Here is a 16,448-nt window from a genome sequence, read left to right as displayed (position 1 = left end):
GACCTCCAGCACTGCTCACCAGCACAACACGTAAAATGGTTTTGTTAATTAATAAATCTTAATTACCCTTGATCACATTACCCTTTTTGACCCCAGCAGCCTCCCATAGTTACTTTAATTTCCTGATGAGGCTGGTGATGCGTTTGTTTACATTCCTGAATCACGTGTGCCATAGGGAGAATAGTACTGTGACCAGACATCCCCGAATGTCTTATTTATTTGGAAATGTATACAAAGTTTATACAAAAATACTTACGTCTAACTTTTTCTAACCATTTTGTGACTGCAGCATTTGCTACATTATGTGTGCAAATATACTGCTCTTTAATGGCTCAGATTTGGACATTTAATGTGAAAAGTTACAGAGACTTCCCTTGCATGCATTCAGCAGACAAAAAATGTATTTAATTAATTATTATTTATTTATTTAATGAAATCACTTTTTTTGCCGTTATATAATTGCACAGGCCGACATCGCGATTACAATTGCGATGAGATTAATCGTGCAGCACTAACAGCTAGTATGGAAACTGATTGAAAGGGGAAATAGAAAACATCAAAAGAGGCTGTATGGCTAAAAGAAAAAAAACATGCAGTATGTTTTCCGCAAGATCAAGCTAAGGTTAAGTTGAGGTGAGGATGGAAACCGAGTGCATAATGTACCAATATCTGTATCGCTCACAGCCACATACACAAACAATACCAATAGCGCTTCTCCATTGATAGGTTTGCATAGTCTCTTTGGAGGCGACCATGCAAGGTGCTCACCTGCACATCGGGAGCAGTTAGGGGTTAAGTGTCTAGCTCAAGGACACTTCCACACGCTGCCCGGGAGGAGGGGGAATCGATCCGGGAACCTCCGGATTACCAGACGACTGCTCTACCTCCTGAGCCACTGTCGCCCACGGACTGAAGTTCTCACTGAGGTTCAGTTTGGCTTATAAATGAGTACACCCGAATGTGCGGGGCAACGAGCCCAGACTAGCATTGATTGTCTGTCCCATAATGCACATCGTAGGGACCCGGGTTCCAAAGTGTCTTAGAAACCCGTCTCTGGTCGTCTCTTAAGCCTGTTCTTTGTACACCAAGACCCCCTTGAAAACCTCAGTCGGTGGGTGTAAATAACAGAGCTAGTGTCATGCCACGACCTAGCGCCTTTCCCTAATATGGTGTCAAAATGCACTTAGACCAAAGAACTGTGAACATCGTGACTCCTTTTCCAACATCCTGATGAAGAAAAAAGAAAGAAAGAAAAAGTGGGATAGGAAAAAGAAAGGGAACGATAAGAGACAAAGAAAAAAGATCTACAGAAGGGGGGAGAGGATGTTTGGACTGAATGAAATGGATGTGGAGGGAAGGAGGAGAATGCCAGAGCAAGGGGTGAGGAGAGAGAGGATGAGGGAGGGAGAGATCCTAATCCCATTGCAAGCTTTTGCCCATTCACCAGCCCGGGCTCAGCAGCGGAATGTTGGAGAACCAGAATTCACCACCACTCCTCTCTCTGACTGCCAACGATCTGCAGACAAGAACAGCCACCTGAGTGGCAAGGGAGGAGGAAGAAGAGGGGGGGGGGGGGGAGGAGGAAGAGAGAACAAAGCGCTTCCCTCTCTCCCAATTCTCTCACAGGAACACACATCGCACCCTCACTTCAATAGAAACTCACGCTAACTCACATTGAGGGCATCATCATCATCATCATCATCATCATCGTATGTGTAGTAGCCTGGTATGTCGCTTCATGTCAGGCTGTGTGTGTCAGTGAACGTGGAGAGAAACTGACTGTACTGAGGGCTGTGTTGTGGGGAGACGGATGGAGTTTTCCATCATTCAGAAGCTCCTCTCTGTGTGGTGTTTACCTCTTAGCCACAATGACAGAGGCAACCACTCGAGAGACTGATTATGGAGGAGTTTTCCATCCTTCAGAAGCTGCCCTCTGTGTGGTGTTTACCTCAGAGCCACAATGAAAGAGGCAAGCACACCGGACAGGTGGTGAAGAAGGCTCAGCAATGCCTCTTTCACCTCAGGCAGTGAAGAAATTCGGCATGGGGCCCCAGCAGGCCATGTGAGCGGCGCGGCGCGTGAGCGGCGCGGAGCGGGCGGTTTTGACGTGAGCGAGGAGTGGGTTTTAAAATGAGTCGGCGCGACGTCCGGAGCGAGAGTTCTCCTCCGCTCCAATCCACTCCAGGCCGCTCACAGTGGTTTAACACTGTTGATGTAATATATACATGCAGTACAATGCCAAAGCAACAGATGGCGATGTACAAACATGAAGGCCATTTTCAACCAATGAGAAGGGTGAACCTGTGATATCCTGTTCAGGCTTTGTCACTCACTCCTGTTAGAAAAAGTATCGACGCCATTGTTGTTGTCGTTAGCTTACATGCTAACGTTAATGGCAGCGACCATAGCATTGTGGCTCGGCTAGCCTATCATCGCTTAATAGAGATAAACAACGTTATTTAACATTGCAGAATGGGTACAATTACAATGCGGCTCAATACAAACAATTGTTAAGGGGCCCAGGGGGTGTAGACTGTTGTAGTTTGAGCTAATTTACACCATGCTCAAAAAAAAAAAAAAGAAAAAAAATCTGCCGAGCGATCTGGCGCGGGGAGCGCTCGATTCAAGGTGAGCGGGGAGCGAGCGGAGAGCGACTTGGGGGCGGGGTCAACATGAGCGATTAGCGGAGCGGACCAAGCTTTAAAGAGCGAAGAGCGGATTTCTCGGCCGCGCCGATCGGCTCACGTGGCCTGGGCCCCAGATCCTACGTGCCTTCTACAGAGGCACAACCGAGAGCATCCTGACTGGATGCATCACCACCTAATATGGGAATTGCTCTGCCCTCAAATCGCAAACCGCTACAGAGGGTCATACGAACAGCCCAGCATCAGTGGATGTGAGCTGATCCAAGACATATACAACAGACGTGTCAAGAAAACCTGCAGGATTATCAAAGACTGCAGAATAATGAAGGACCCTCACCACCCCAACAATAGCCTGTTCAAGCTGCTGCGGTCAGGCAAGCGCCTCCGCATACATGCAGCAAGAACAGAGAGACTCAGGCTCAGCTTCTTCCCCCAGGCCATCAGAACATTGAACACTGATCTCTGCACACACAAACACACACACACACACCACACATTATGCACCCTCTCACACACCACAGGTCACTTTAAACACAAGAAAAGTCACTTTAAAAAGGAAAGAAAAAAATGTCACTTACATTTTGTTTTAAATAAAATACATAACGGGATGTTTTTGTATAGTATAATTAGGATAGCATAGTGACAGAGTATAACTGTATATTGTATAATAGTGTACATAGGACTCATTACTTTTGTATTTTATCTTAGTACTTTTATCATCTAGTCTATTAGTCTATTCTATTCTATTATTATTTGTATTTTTTGCACAATCGAAGCGGGCATGGCCACCTTCATTTCACTATATGTCCTTGTGTATGTATGTGATGAATAAACCTCTTGAATGTTGAAAGACCCAAGCCACCCCAACCGAGGACTGTTTCAGCTGATGCCGGCCCGTCTGGTAAACGGTACCGGAGTCTCGGGGCCCTGACCAGCAGGCTCAGTGACAGTTTTTTCCCTCAGGCAGTAACAGCACAAACACACCAGTCGCCACACATGCACTCGCGAGAACAGCGCGCGTGGCCGGACACACCGAGTCCGTATTCAGAGCGGGCGAAAGTGCATGGAGGAAGGCACATTTACATTGTAAATGCCTAGTCTATTGCGAAGTCAGTCCCCGTTTTAAGATTTACAGTTCCAGTGTTCTATTGTCCATTTTGCATGTATAAGCAGTTATTATATAATTAATTTGAATGTTAGAATTCATTTTAGAATGATGATCAGTGTGACTGTACTCCTGAAAAACTATAGTAATATGGTTTATTTGTATTGGGAAAGATACAAACAGATTAGCTGGTTGAACAACATCTATATGTGTGGTAATAATGCAGATATTGAGTGTATTTCTGTGAAAATGCGTGTGGCGCACGCCTCTGAATCCAACCAAAGCGAAAACGATTGCTTGCCTTCCACCCTGCGAGTCGCGCGCCCGGTGAGCACAGCTACGTCCATTAACATGGGAGCGAAAGTGAAGTGCTGGTCGCCCGCCCGCCCGCCCAGATAACAGATTGCGGAATGGGTACAATACAGTACGGCTCAATACACACAATTGTTAAGGGGATGCAGACCAGAGAAAGACTTTCGTCTTGTTTACATCAGGGTCCCCCATTTTCAATTAATCATAACATACAGGTAGACAGTACTCTTGCATCTAGACATTTATGACATACCAGATCTACAAATATACAGTACTGTTTATGTGTACAAAAGGAGTCTAAAAAGAGAGTATATACATTGAGGGGGAAGAAACTGTACATTGGAGGAGGTTGGGTAGGTGGGGGGGGTTGGGTAGGTGGGGTGGGAAACTGTAGATTGGAGGTGGTTGGGTGGGTGGAGTGGGGGAAGCTGTACATTGGAGGGGGTTGGGTTTGGACATTTACAGTGGCCAGTTTCGAATTGCAGTCTCCCGTAGGTGCTCTTTGAGCGGTTTTGAAAGTGGGTAGTGATTCACATTCCTTTACAGCTTTGGGTAGGGCGTTCCACATTGATGTGGCATAATTGCAAAACGTGTTTAGTCCCTTGTTTGAGACAAATCTGGGTTTAACATGATTTGTGGAGCTCCCTCTGGTGTTGTGGTCATGGTATTCACTGACCTTTGGGAAGTATTTTGACATGTACATGGGTACCTTGGTCGTGTAGTGTATCTTGTAGACCAGGCCCATTGCAAGTTGCTGTACTCTTGTCATCTACTCTAAGCCATCCTAGGTTGTCAAAGTGGGCAGGGGTGAGGTGGGTTCTAGCAGTAAGGTCAAGCAGTAGTCTGACCAGTTTGTTTTGAGATGTTTGTAATTTAGTTTTTAGCGCCTTTGAGGTGCTTTGGTACCATGAGGTGCAAGCATAGTCGTAGTATCCTTGAATGAGTGCTCCTGCCAGAGTCTTCAGGGTATTCTTGTTTACCAGAGAGGAGATCCGGTACAAGAATCTTGTTCGTTGGTAGACTTTTTTTATTACATTGGATGCCATTTTGTCACAGGAAAGATTTGACTCTAGGTACTGTTTACCTAGGTACGGTTCTCTCCCCTCCAGGTAGGATTGCATCCAGCTCACTGATAGACCATCAAAACCAATTGCTTTTAGCTTGTCAATCAGAATGTCTGCCTGTCTGTACAGAGTAACTAACTAACTATTATATTACAATTTAGTGCTATTACCGTGTCTCTGCTGCCACTTGCACACACTACACCTACACTGTGATTATTACACTGTGACTAATGTATTATAACTTAGTACTACTTTATCAGTGTTTTGGCTGCTACTCTGCACACACTACATCTGGACTGTGATTGTTATATTGTAATTTAGAGCAGTTTTTATTGTCGTTTCTAATCTACTGCTGCATTGCACACACTATGCCCAAATGTCCTAACCTAGTTGTACAGTAAATGACCAAGTAAGGCTTTGTCAGTATTCCAATGTACAGTGTAAAATGTGTGTGTGTCCCCTACCCAACCCCCCCCCCCCCCCCCCCACCTCCAATGTACAGCCCGCCCCTCACCCATCCACCCAACCTCCTCCAATGTACAGTTTCTACGCCAAATGTATATCTTTTTCTGGACACTTTTGTATCACAAACAGTACTGTATTTGCAAATCTGATATGTCATAAATGTATAGATGTAGCAGTACTGTCTATCTGTATGTCATGTATGTCATATATGTTATGATGAATTGAAAATGGGGGACCCTGATGTAAACAAGACGAAAGTCTTTCTCTGGTCTGCATCCCCTTAACAATTGTATGTATTGAGCTGTACTGTACTGTACCCATTCTGCAATCTGTTAATAAACTTTTCAATCAATCAATGCTGTGGTTGCTAATATTGTTATAGCCTAGTCCAGAGCTGCCGTATCACTGTTCTGTTGCCATTTTGCACACATTACTCCCACAATGTGATTATTGTAAATTAGTATTGGTCAATTAGTAGAGCTATGTATGCCATTCTTTATGTAATGCTATTTATATTGCTTTTTATTTTTTCTTCTTCTGATGTCCAAGAGAGAGAGAGAGAGAGAGAGAGAGAGATATCATGGATGTCTAGAAGGAATGCAGGTCAACACAACAGGCATGATGTCTCAAGATGTATCATCACTCAAACTGCCAAAGCATCGTCAGGGTTGAGTCACTCTTTCACTCTGTATCCTCTGCGTCAACCTCTGAAAAGAACACTCATAATTTACAGTAACTGAGAGCCAGAGTCTTCTTGAGCACTTGAGACGGTCTCGGGTCTCGTTCAAGGACGTAAGGGAGTTCAAGATGGTGCCTGGAACCAGAAGCTGTGCAATTATCTGCTCGAGGCGCACTATGTCATTTTGGGGATAGAAAATATACTTGTGTATACTAATATTTTCCAAAATGGATACCATTTATTTCTAAATGCATCACAATTTAAAACAAGCCTAATTAAGCCGAACCTGACCTCGACACGCAACGCATGCATGTTTCAACAAGTGGAGTGAGTCAGTTAGGGACACTTGCTATTGTACCCTCTGGGTCCACCATAACACCTTTTGAAGCAAACTGAATCAATAGTAGGTTAAGTCTAGCCACAGGTGGTAGGGCCACTGGAGATAAATTGTTAATTTCAAACAGTTCAAGGATCAGATTTTTTTTTAGCACACTTTGTTTTTTCAGTACTCAATGTTTAAGAGGCTACCATCCTCTATCACAATGGTTCTCAACCTTTTTTGTGCGTGACCAATAAAAAAAAACAGAGGGACACCTGTATTGACCCCTTGTAACTTGTATTTCACAAGTTAACCACAATACCATGAATATAATAATGTATTTTTAAATCATGTCATAGCCCCCTGGGAGGTCACAGCCCCCAGGTTGAGAACCAGTGTCACAGGTAGAATATAGGTTATGACCCAAACGTTGAGAACCAATGTCAAGGTAGAATATAGCAGCTACTTGGCCATGACAGACGCCACTGCAGTGCGTTCTAACAGTCTGGAACAGTTCCTGCTGTGTTGTGGAGAGGGATGGGGCCGGAGCCAATTCTTCGTTATATAGGAGCTGCTGTTATTTGTTTTGCCTCTGGGGGGAAACAAGCATGTTTATCTAGATCAAGAATAAAAGGAAAGGGAAAGGTATATTTATCTACCAAAAGAGGGATGGCAACACAAGTGGAAACAGGCTGTATAGATTTGTAATTGTGCTATGATTGATGATTCATGTACAATTCCACGAGGTATACCCTCTGCCACACAGAGACTTGACAGTTGCTTTAAGGGTCACTTAAAAAGGCCTTGTGACACCGCTATCTCCACTAAGTACCCCAGTTTGGCAGTCTCAATATCATATTAGGCTATCAGTATCAGATCATTTCCACGCACTGTGCCTGGATCTGTAGCCAACCCCCCTGCTCTCTAGAAAGTCCCAGCCTATATCGGCCTGTCCCATCTGATCTCCGCTCTGCCATGACAGGCGAGGAGAGACAGGAGGAGCAGGGTGCAGGAGTGGAGCAGAGGAGGAGGGTGGCCTCCAGCAGCTGATACAAATCACTTACGTTTCTGTCCATCTCCAAGCGGCGGCTCTGACTGCCATAGTTTGGGGCAACAAGGAAGGTCTTAACCATAGCACTATATTAGGCCAAACTAATGCTCCCCGCAGGGCGGGGTAGTGCTTTTTTTTAACAGAAAATGACTCCCAATCTCATTAAATGAGACAACAACAAACTTGACATGGACATGGCTTGCCTTCTTGCTATGGGTGGTAACTCCAGTAATATACTGAAGATGAGTGTATGGTATTCATTCTTTGAAGGTATACTGTAGGCCTGGCAATAAAACATTATTTAAAAGCAGGCCATTGTCACAAAAATCAAAACAATGGAAGATGTCCCATAATACCATTTGTGATATTGAGAGGGCCTTCCTGAAAGGGTGTATGGAAGAATCTCCGGTCTGTTTATTTAAGGTTCGTCTGGTCTAGTGATAAAAACAGTGTTTACATTTATCACCCCCCCCCCCCCCCCCCCCCACCCTATTTAAGCTTGTTAAACCTGAATCCAATTCCTTATGGAAATTTGCTGGAACTTGGTCCAATGCCCATAACCAAATGTAGATGGATTAACCACTAACCACATAATTCAAATGTTTTATTTCTATGGGATTAATACCAATGTTTAGCGAAGCTATATTCAAATAAACAAGGGGTGGGGTAGTAGGGGTAGCAGCTGTCAAACCCGTAACGTCTTTGCTTTGCCATCAGCGATAATAAATATAGGCCTGGATAAATAAATACATATACATACAGCCTACAGTAGCTGCAAACCACGCTTGCCAATTTGATCCACATACGGGAAAGACGTAAACAAGATGAGTTTGTGAATGTGAAATAATAATAATAAGCTACATACAGTAAGGTCCACTCATTCAGTCGCAGGCTGCAGCCCACATACAGGGCTGTGCAGCGCATATCATGCAGGGCCTGATGAATCAAAACAGGTGCTGGAACTGCTCCATTTTGAATTTCGATGTTGCAGTGTGTTTATTTTCCTAAATCTAGCTTATTTTCCTTCTTCCCCCTTCAGTCTTGATTCGTGAGGAGGCGTCGGGCATTCAATAATTCCCTGTAGTAAGCATCTCTTATGTATGGAGTGTAAATCGACAACAACAACACATCGCAGCTGGGACGAGCCGAGTGGCTGCACCGTCCATAAATGCATGTGAAATTAAACGTTGACTGGCCTGTAAGTTAATACAAACGCGTATGAAGTGTTGCGTATGGAAAATATAATTTTAAGAAATAAAACAATCAGCCCCTGCTTTCTTTGAACGATCAGATCTCACGTTTGTCTTTTTCGAACATGTAAAGCTGTAATTCACATCAACACGACTCACCTTTGACGCGTCTAGAGATTTATCCAAAAATCACAGACGCGCGGCGAGGAGTCGAATTAAATCCTTATGATCGTTGTCTTCATTAGCGAAATAATAACACAAATGGATAGCCAGCGACAAATCCCATTTAGTGAATTTAGGAGGCGCAGAGAGAGGTCATCGTGACGGGGATCCCTGCCTGCAGGAGCAGAGGGCACTACTCACAACAAGCGAGAGAACACCAGCCTTTATCGACGAAGTGTCACTTGGAAGATAAAGCTGGGTCTGGGAGACGCGATGGAACTCGGTGCCACATTCGAGGAGTGTAGTGAAAACATGCCTCGTAGTAGGGGAAAGAAAGACACGGGCATTATGCATCACTGACGAAACGGGAAAAAGCCCAATATGATAGGGAGCATGCATTACGCTTTTTACGCAGCTAGATGGTGTCAGGAATCACGTTCTGTGGTGGAATATAATGGGAGTTTACGCACGCTGTAGTAGCACCCAGAGCCATATAGCACCCCCCCCCCTCTTAGTGCGCACAGGTAATTTACGCACGAATAAATTAGGGTATTGTTGGTTTAAATAAGATTTGCATAGAGATACATTACATAGGCTAAACTGTTGCCACGATAAATCAGAGATAATGTGAAAGGAGTAGGCTTATTATGATCGCCTTCATTCTGTGTTGATTATGAATAAGTCGTGATGCTTATCATTCCCATGGGCCACAGTACTAAGCAGAAAACATGATCTCATTCTGACTCATGGCGAGTTCTGAAGCAAATTAAGGAATGAATAGATCCAACAGATAGAAATCCGCAGATATTTATTTGGCAGTTTGCAACTCTGATTACAATACATGAAAGCATTGGGGGGGGGGGGGGGGCAAACTAAAAAAAGACCCAAAACAATATATAAAACAATATTTAGATACATGAAAGTCACCAAAGGTTCTAAAATCGTCGATTTGCTCATATTTGTTGCACCAATAGCATGCTATTCTCGAGTGTGAATGAGATGCAATGTTAAAGGTCATTCTCTCAAAACCGTTGTGCATTTTAATTATGACATTGATTTACATCATGATGATCAATATAATGTTTGTGGTTTTAACACTAATTGCTAATATTGAATTGACTGATGAACAAGAGCACACACACAGACAGACCTTCGTTCACTCACACACACACACACACACAATCTCTCTCACTCACACACACTGGACACACCTATCTAACGCTTCTTTTTGCTCTCTTTCTTTAGTTTCTGGCGAATCTGGGGTGTCGGTCCTTTAGACTTCTTCATCTGGTCAGCAGCCTTCCCCTCAGTAGGTTCAGCCTCCTCCTGTAGGAGAGACCCAGCAGGCATCAAACAATTAGCACCAACATACTGTACATACTGCAAGCTGCTGTGTCTGAGTCTCATGCAGCTGCTATACTACTACAACTACTACTACTGATTGAAATCTTTATTAACAGATTGCGAATGGGTACAATACAGTGCGGCTCAATACAAACAATTGTTAAGGGGATGCAGACCAGACAAATACTTTCGTCTTGTTTGCATCAGGGTCCCCCATTTTCAATTAATCAAGACATTTATGACATACATGACGTACAGATATACAGTACTGATTCATCAAGACATTTATGACATACAAGTATACACTATACAGTACTGTTTAAGAGAAAGAGATCATAAAAAAATATATACATTTGAAGGGGAAGAAACTGTACATTGGAGGGGGTTGGACATTTACCAGGGCCAGTTTCTAATTGCAGCCACCCGTAGGTGCTCTTTGAGAGCGGTTTTGAAGGAGGGTAGGGATTCACATTATTTTACGGCTGTGGGTAGGGCGTGGTCGTGGAATTCACCGACCTTTGGGAAGTATTTTGACATGTACATGGGTACCTTAGTGGTGTAGTGTATCTTGTAGACCAGGCCCATTGCAAGTTGCTGTACTCTGTCGTTTACTCTAAGCCATCCTAGGTTGTCAAAATGGGCAGGGGTGAGGTGGGTTTTAGGAGTAAGGTCAAGACAAGCAGTAGTCTGACCAGTTTGTTTTGTGGTGTTTGTAGTCTTGTTTTTAGGGCCTTTGTGGTGCTACTACTACTACTATGGCTGCTTTTTTATTTATGGCTGCTTTTTTATATAGCGCTTTTATCCAAAGCGCTTTACAATTTGTTTCACATTTTACCCATTCACTCACACATTCACTCACACACCGACGGCGGAGGCAACCATGCAAGGTGCCAACCTGCTCATCAGGAGCAATTAGGGGTTAAGTGTCTTGCTCAAGGACACATCGACACGCTGCCCGGGAGGAGCGGGAATCGAACCGGGAACCTCCGGATTGCCGGACGACTGCTCTACCCCCAGAGCCACTGTCGCCCCCACTACTACTACTACCACTACCATCTGGTTTACATTCATGTAACCAGACTTAAGGTATTTCTTCATTATCCAAGCCTGAGCTGATGGAAGGACTGACTGTATGTGATGGAAGGACTGACTGTACTGTATCATGTAATGGTAAACTAAGAGTTTGAGTTAATTTTACTCATGTTTCCCTCAACCGAATCAAATGATACGTTATTGAAAAAGGCAACAGCAAATTAGCCGTGTCATGGGAATATCAATTTAGCAACTCTTTTGTATTCTTGTTTTTATAATTAATGTCATATTGCCATTCCGATTATGTAACTGAATGTTGATTTTACACTGATCTTTGTCATTTTTATATCTCTCTCTTGTAAAGTGTCTTTGAGTACCTTGGAAAGCACTATACAAATTAAATGTATTATTATTGGTAGTAGTAGTAATAATAAAAGGGGCGGCTGGGTGGCGCAGCGGACATTGCGCTCGTCACCAACGCAAGAGACACCGGGTTCGACTCCGGCTGTCGGCGCTGTCTCCGGCTTGGGCCAGCCGTCATACTAATTCAATTGGCAGAATTAGCGGGTGGAAGTCGATGGGTGGTAATCTTGACGTTGTGGACAGCGACTCCTACAGGTCGGTTGGGGACGCCTGCACAGCAGAGACAGGAAATGGCGGGGGTAGTGTGAGCCTCCCACACGTTACACCTCGCCAATGAGAGTCCGCACTGGCAGGTGAAAAGATGTGACAGGCTGCCTCCTCGTGTACCGGAGGGGACACGTGATGCAAGGCTTCTATCCTCCCTACAACCGGCCAGTGGGGGGCATATGCGAGCAACGATGAAGACAGGGGAGGGGAGAATTGGCACAGTGGAATTGAGATGGGAGAAAAATAGAAAAAGGAGAAAAAGTGGATACAAAAAAAAGATGATAAAAAAAAAGTTGTATGTTTCTAATGCACACCAGTCATCAGAAAGATATAGACATGTTTCAACACAGAGTTTGTCAGTGTATCACTCATTTCAGAGATAGTGGATATTTCTATTGCCATCTATGGGGTGTTAGTGGATGGAACGATGATATATTGTAGAGAATAATCAGTGCGCCTGATGAAGATGTCTTGAGTGGAAATAGAATGATAGGACAGCAGATATAATTGCTCTTTTCCATAAATAATCTCTCCTGACAGAGGAAAGTTGTGAGAATAGCCCCCTGGTGGTCCCATCTTCCACCGGGGCTCTGACGGAACTGGAGAGAGTGAGAACAAGCAGTCCAGCCATTACCCTTTGTTTAGCCGTGTGTCACACGCTGCTCCAAATTAAAGATGTTCCAGTAAATTAGCGTTTAGTAGCAATGCTTGTGGAGGTCAATGGGGTCCTAATTGTCTCTGAAAAACCACATGAGGCACCATCCCAACTGTTTCACGCACAGTAAACTACATAGAAGGACTTCCATATCATTGTTCAGGGACAGTGACTTCCACAAGCACTGCTAACAAATGCAAAAGATATCTCACTAACCAAAACACAAATCAGATAGGACTTCCCAACATGGATGGTGTAACCCTTTAAACATGTGGTGCTTTTTATCAGATGAACACCTGTAGCTTGCTGCAGGGTTTTGGTGTAAATAAATAAATAAATAAATATATATATATACATACTTGCGGCAGTATTTAAAATAGTAAATTAAGTAATTTTTTAACAAAACAGCACCATGACAATTGTATTAACTACAAGATTAATAAAATAAACACAATTACGTCATATCACATGGTAATTTGTACTGGAAAACAATATCACCCAATACCTTCATAACCCAAGACAAATGAAAATGATATGATATTTTGGTCATATCGCACAGCCCCACGTGGTGGTGAATTGAAAGACTTCTATTAAGTTTACTGTGCTTTGCAGAACCCTATCCTGTTCCTTATCTGGGGCTCTACCTGCTCATGTCCCTTGGATGTGGGTTATCTGGGGCTCTACCTGCTCATGTCCCTTGGATGTGGGTTATCTGGGGCTCTACCTGCTCATGTCCCTTGGATGTGGGTATAATGACAGCGAGGATGCAGATGAGTTGGAAGATGGCCCCTAGGAACAGTCCATAGCGCAGTAGGCTCTCCAGAAATGTGGCCTCGGGCACCTCTGGGGCTGAAAGGTCCAGTTCCGCAGACATGGTTGTGGTCCTTTGGTTTTCTTCAGTAACCTCTGTGTGAATATAAAAGACAACAGACAATGGTTTTCTACAGTAGCCTCTGTGTGGAGTATAACAGACGATGGACGCTAATAATCACTGATCATTTAGGCTGAGCCCAAACGTTCGTTCGTTACGCTGACATTCGGACTTTAATTAATAGGTTCGAACGTTCGGTAAAAAAAAAATAAAGGATGCGCACGGGGTTGAGGTGATGTGAATGCGAGGCGCTCGGCTCAACCAGTATGGTCTGCCGGGCTGCAGCGGGATACTATTTCTCAACCAGAGCTCTATTTTGATTGACAGGCGATTCTGCCAATTACGTCACACCGCTTGCACCCGCCTCTGCTGTTACCACCAATCGGCAAGCCTCAACAGACTTACCGTAGCTACCGGGGAGCCGTAGTTAGCTCCCCGCCGAGGAAGTAATCGGTAACAAGGTTTCCGTAGGTGAACCTGCAGAAGGATCATTAATGAATACCAGCCTTTTTCGGCCACGGAGCGCGAGCTTCATGGCGGGAGGTGGTTGCGTTGGAAACAACAGCAGGCGCACGGTGGACAGACCCGTCCACCGTGTACCTCGGAACGGTGGTAGGGCGGACGGGCGGCAGGCGTGTTGGGAGCCCGGCCGTTCCGAGGTAGACGGTGGACGGGTCTGTTGAGCCGAGGCGTGCGCCTCTCCTCCCGGCTCCCCTCCCCGTCGTCCAAGAGTGAATACCTGTTATTGAACGTGTAACACTAACTATATAACGTTAATGCACAAAACTAATGCATTTGTTTATCTAGCCCCTTACGTGACTGCAAGGGCTATTGTTTATCATACTTTGATTCAGTAGCTTGTTTATTTTCTTCCGAGTGCTTTGTTTAATTACATGTTTACATGAACAGCCACCACTGTAAACAACATGTTTTTCACCAATAGACTATGCAATGCCGCCCTCCGTAGGATCTATAATAATACAATAAAAAAAAATCATTATTAAAAAAAATAAAAATAAAAAAAAATTATTAAAAAAAAAAGTATTAAAAATTTTTAAAAAACGAACGTTCGAACGTTCGTTCGATAAACCCTGGCGAACGTTCGAACCCTAAAAACAGGGTTCGGGCTCAGCCGACATCACAATCCTCCAAGATAGATTGATTGAAAATTGTATTAACAGATTGCAGAATGGGTACAATACAGTAAGGCTCAATAAACACAATTGTTAAGGGGATGCAGACCAGAGAAATACTTTCGTCTTGTTTACATCAGGGTCCCCCATTTTCAATTCATAATGAATTGTAAGTAGGGTGCAACTAGCACCGTGCAATCCATTCTTTGTGGATCCCGCCCACAGTGTTGCTGCAAAGTTGTCTGTGCATAACATTTGCACTCAAGCTGCAGGCAGCGTCCAACCGTCCAATTCTCTTCGGTTCAAATAACAAACTCAGCAAGACAGACGGCTTCTCAGTTACAGTGGGTGACAATATTGTCACAAGGAAAGATGAAATTACCTACCTGGGTTCCATCCTAGAGGCTAATCTTTCCTATGACAAAATGGCATCCAATGTAATAAAAAAAGTCAACCAACGAACTCGATTCTTGTACCGGATCTCCTCTCTGGTAAACAAGAATACCCTGAAGACTCTGGCAGGAGCACTCATTCAAGGGTACTACGACTATGCTTGCACCTCATGGTACCAAAGCACCTCAAAGGCGCTTAAAACAAAATTACAAACATCACAAAACAAACTGGTCAGACTACTGCTTGACCTGACTCCTAGAACCCACCTCACCCCTGCCCACTTTGACAACCTAGGATGGCTTAGAGTAGACGACAGAGTACAGCAACTTGCAATGGGCCTGGTCTACAAGATACACTACACGACCAAGGTACCCATGTACATGTCAAAATACTTCCCAAAGGTCAGTGAATACCACGATCACAACACCAGAGGGAGCTCCACAAATCATGTAAAACCCAGATTCGGCTCAAACAAGGGACTAAACACGTTTCGCAATTATGCCACATCAATGTCGAACGCCCTACCCAAAGCCGTAAAGGAATGTGAATCACTACCCACCTTCAAAAACACTCTCAAAGAACACCTACGGGAGACTGCAATTCGAAACTGGCCCCTACAAATGTCCTAACCCAGTTGTACAATAAAGACCAAGCATGGCTTTGTCAGTATTCCAATGTACAGTGCCCCCCCCCCCCTCCAATGTACAGCCCCGCCCCCACCCCACCTACCCAACCTCCTCCAATGCACAGTTTCTATGTCAAATGTATATACTCTTTTTCTGGATTTTTTTTAGTATCACAAACAGTACTGTATTTGCAAATCTGGTATGTCATAAATGTATAGATGTAGCAGTACTGTCTATCTGTATGTCGTGTGTGTCATATGATGAATCGAAAATGGGGGACCCTGATGGAAACAAGACGAAAGTCTTTCTCAGGTCTGCATCCTGTACCCTTTCTGCAATCTGTTAATAAACTTTTCAATCAATCAATTCAATTCAATCAAACCGAATTCTCAAGCTGCCCCCACCAAGGTGTGATGGACATTGGACAAGAAGGAACCAGGACACGGCTATGGACTATCGTGATGGCCATGTATTCTAAGTATGTAATTTGTAGTGAAATTCAGTTGCAGTGGTAACCAGTGGCACGTGTACTGTATATTTAATGTGTAAACAAAACCAAATAGCTGCCTCGGTAAAGCAGTGCTACAATGTTGCCACGCACTGGTTACAATGCATCTCAGGCTACATCGTACTGTAGCTAACAATACCGTTATATAGAGGGCTCGTCACAATTCACCTAACGTTACATGTGTGGGGGAAATAAAGCTTACCGCAGTGTTTAGTCACCTTCTCCCCTGTGGCACGAGTGTACACATTAGTTCAGATAAGCGTG

General features: G+C 44.0%; 2 protein-coding genes across 3 annotated transcripts in view; both read right to left on the bottom strand.

Annotated features, from left to right (window-relative positions):
* Positions 1–9,205, bottom strand: part of LOC311230997 (proto-oncogene tyrosine-protein kinase Src-like) — a 62,672-nt gene extending 53,467 nt beyond the window's left edge. For both annotated transcript variants that reach the window (XM_084317463.1, XM_084317464.1), the window contains exon 1: positions 8,990–9,205. The gene's annotated coding sequence lies outside the window, so the exon portion shown is untranslated. The remainder of the gene's footprint in view (positions 1–8,989) is intronic.
* Positions 9,206–9,781: 576 nt separating this feature from the next.
* manbal (mannosidase beta like) overlaps positions 9,782–16,448 on the bottom strand; it is a 6,741-nt gene continuing 74 nt past the window's right edge. Inside the window, exons 1-3 of the mRNA XM_084316446.1 lie at positions 16,387–16,448; positions 13,378–13,559; positions 9,782–10,318 (exon numbers count right to left, since the gene is read on the bottom strand). The exon at positions 16,387–16,448 is cut by the window's right edge and continues 74 nt beyond it. Of these exons, the coding sequence (XP_084172572.1) occupies positions 10,208–10,318; positions 13,378–13,527 (261 nt within the window). The 5' untranslated portion in view covers positions 13,528–13,559; positions 16,387–16,448 and the 3' untranslated portion in view covers positions 9,782–10,207. The remainder of the gene's footprint in view (positions 10,319–13,377; positions 13,560–16,386) is intronic.

This window comes from Notolepis coatsorum, assembly GCF_963971535.1.
Source record: "Notolepis coatsorum genome assembly, chromosome: 6".
NCBI lineage: Eukaryota > Metazoa > Chordata > Actinopteri > Aulopiformes > Paralepididae > Notolepis > Notolepis coatsorum.
Note: the sequence above shows the minus strand (reverse complement) of the source record. Positions and strands in the feature narration are given on the sequence as shown.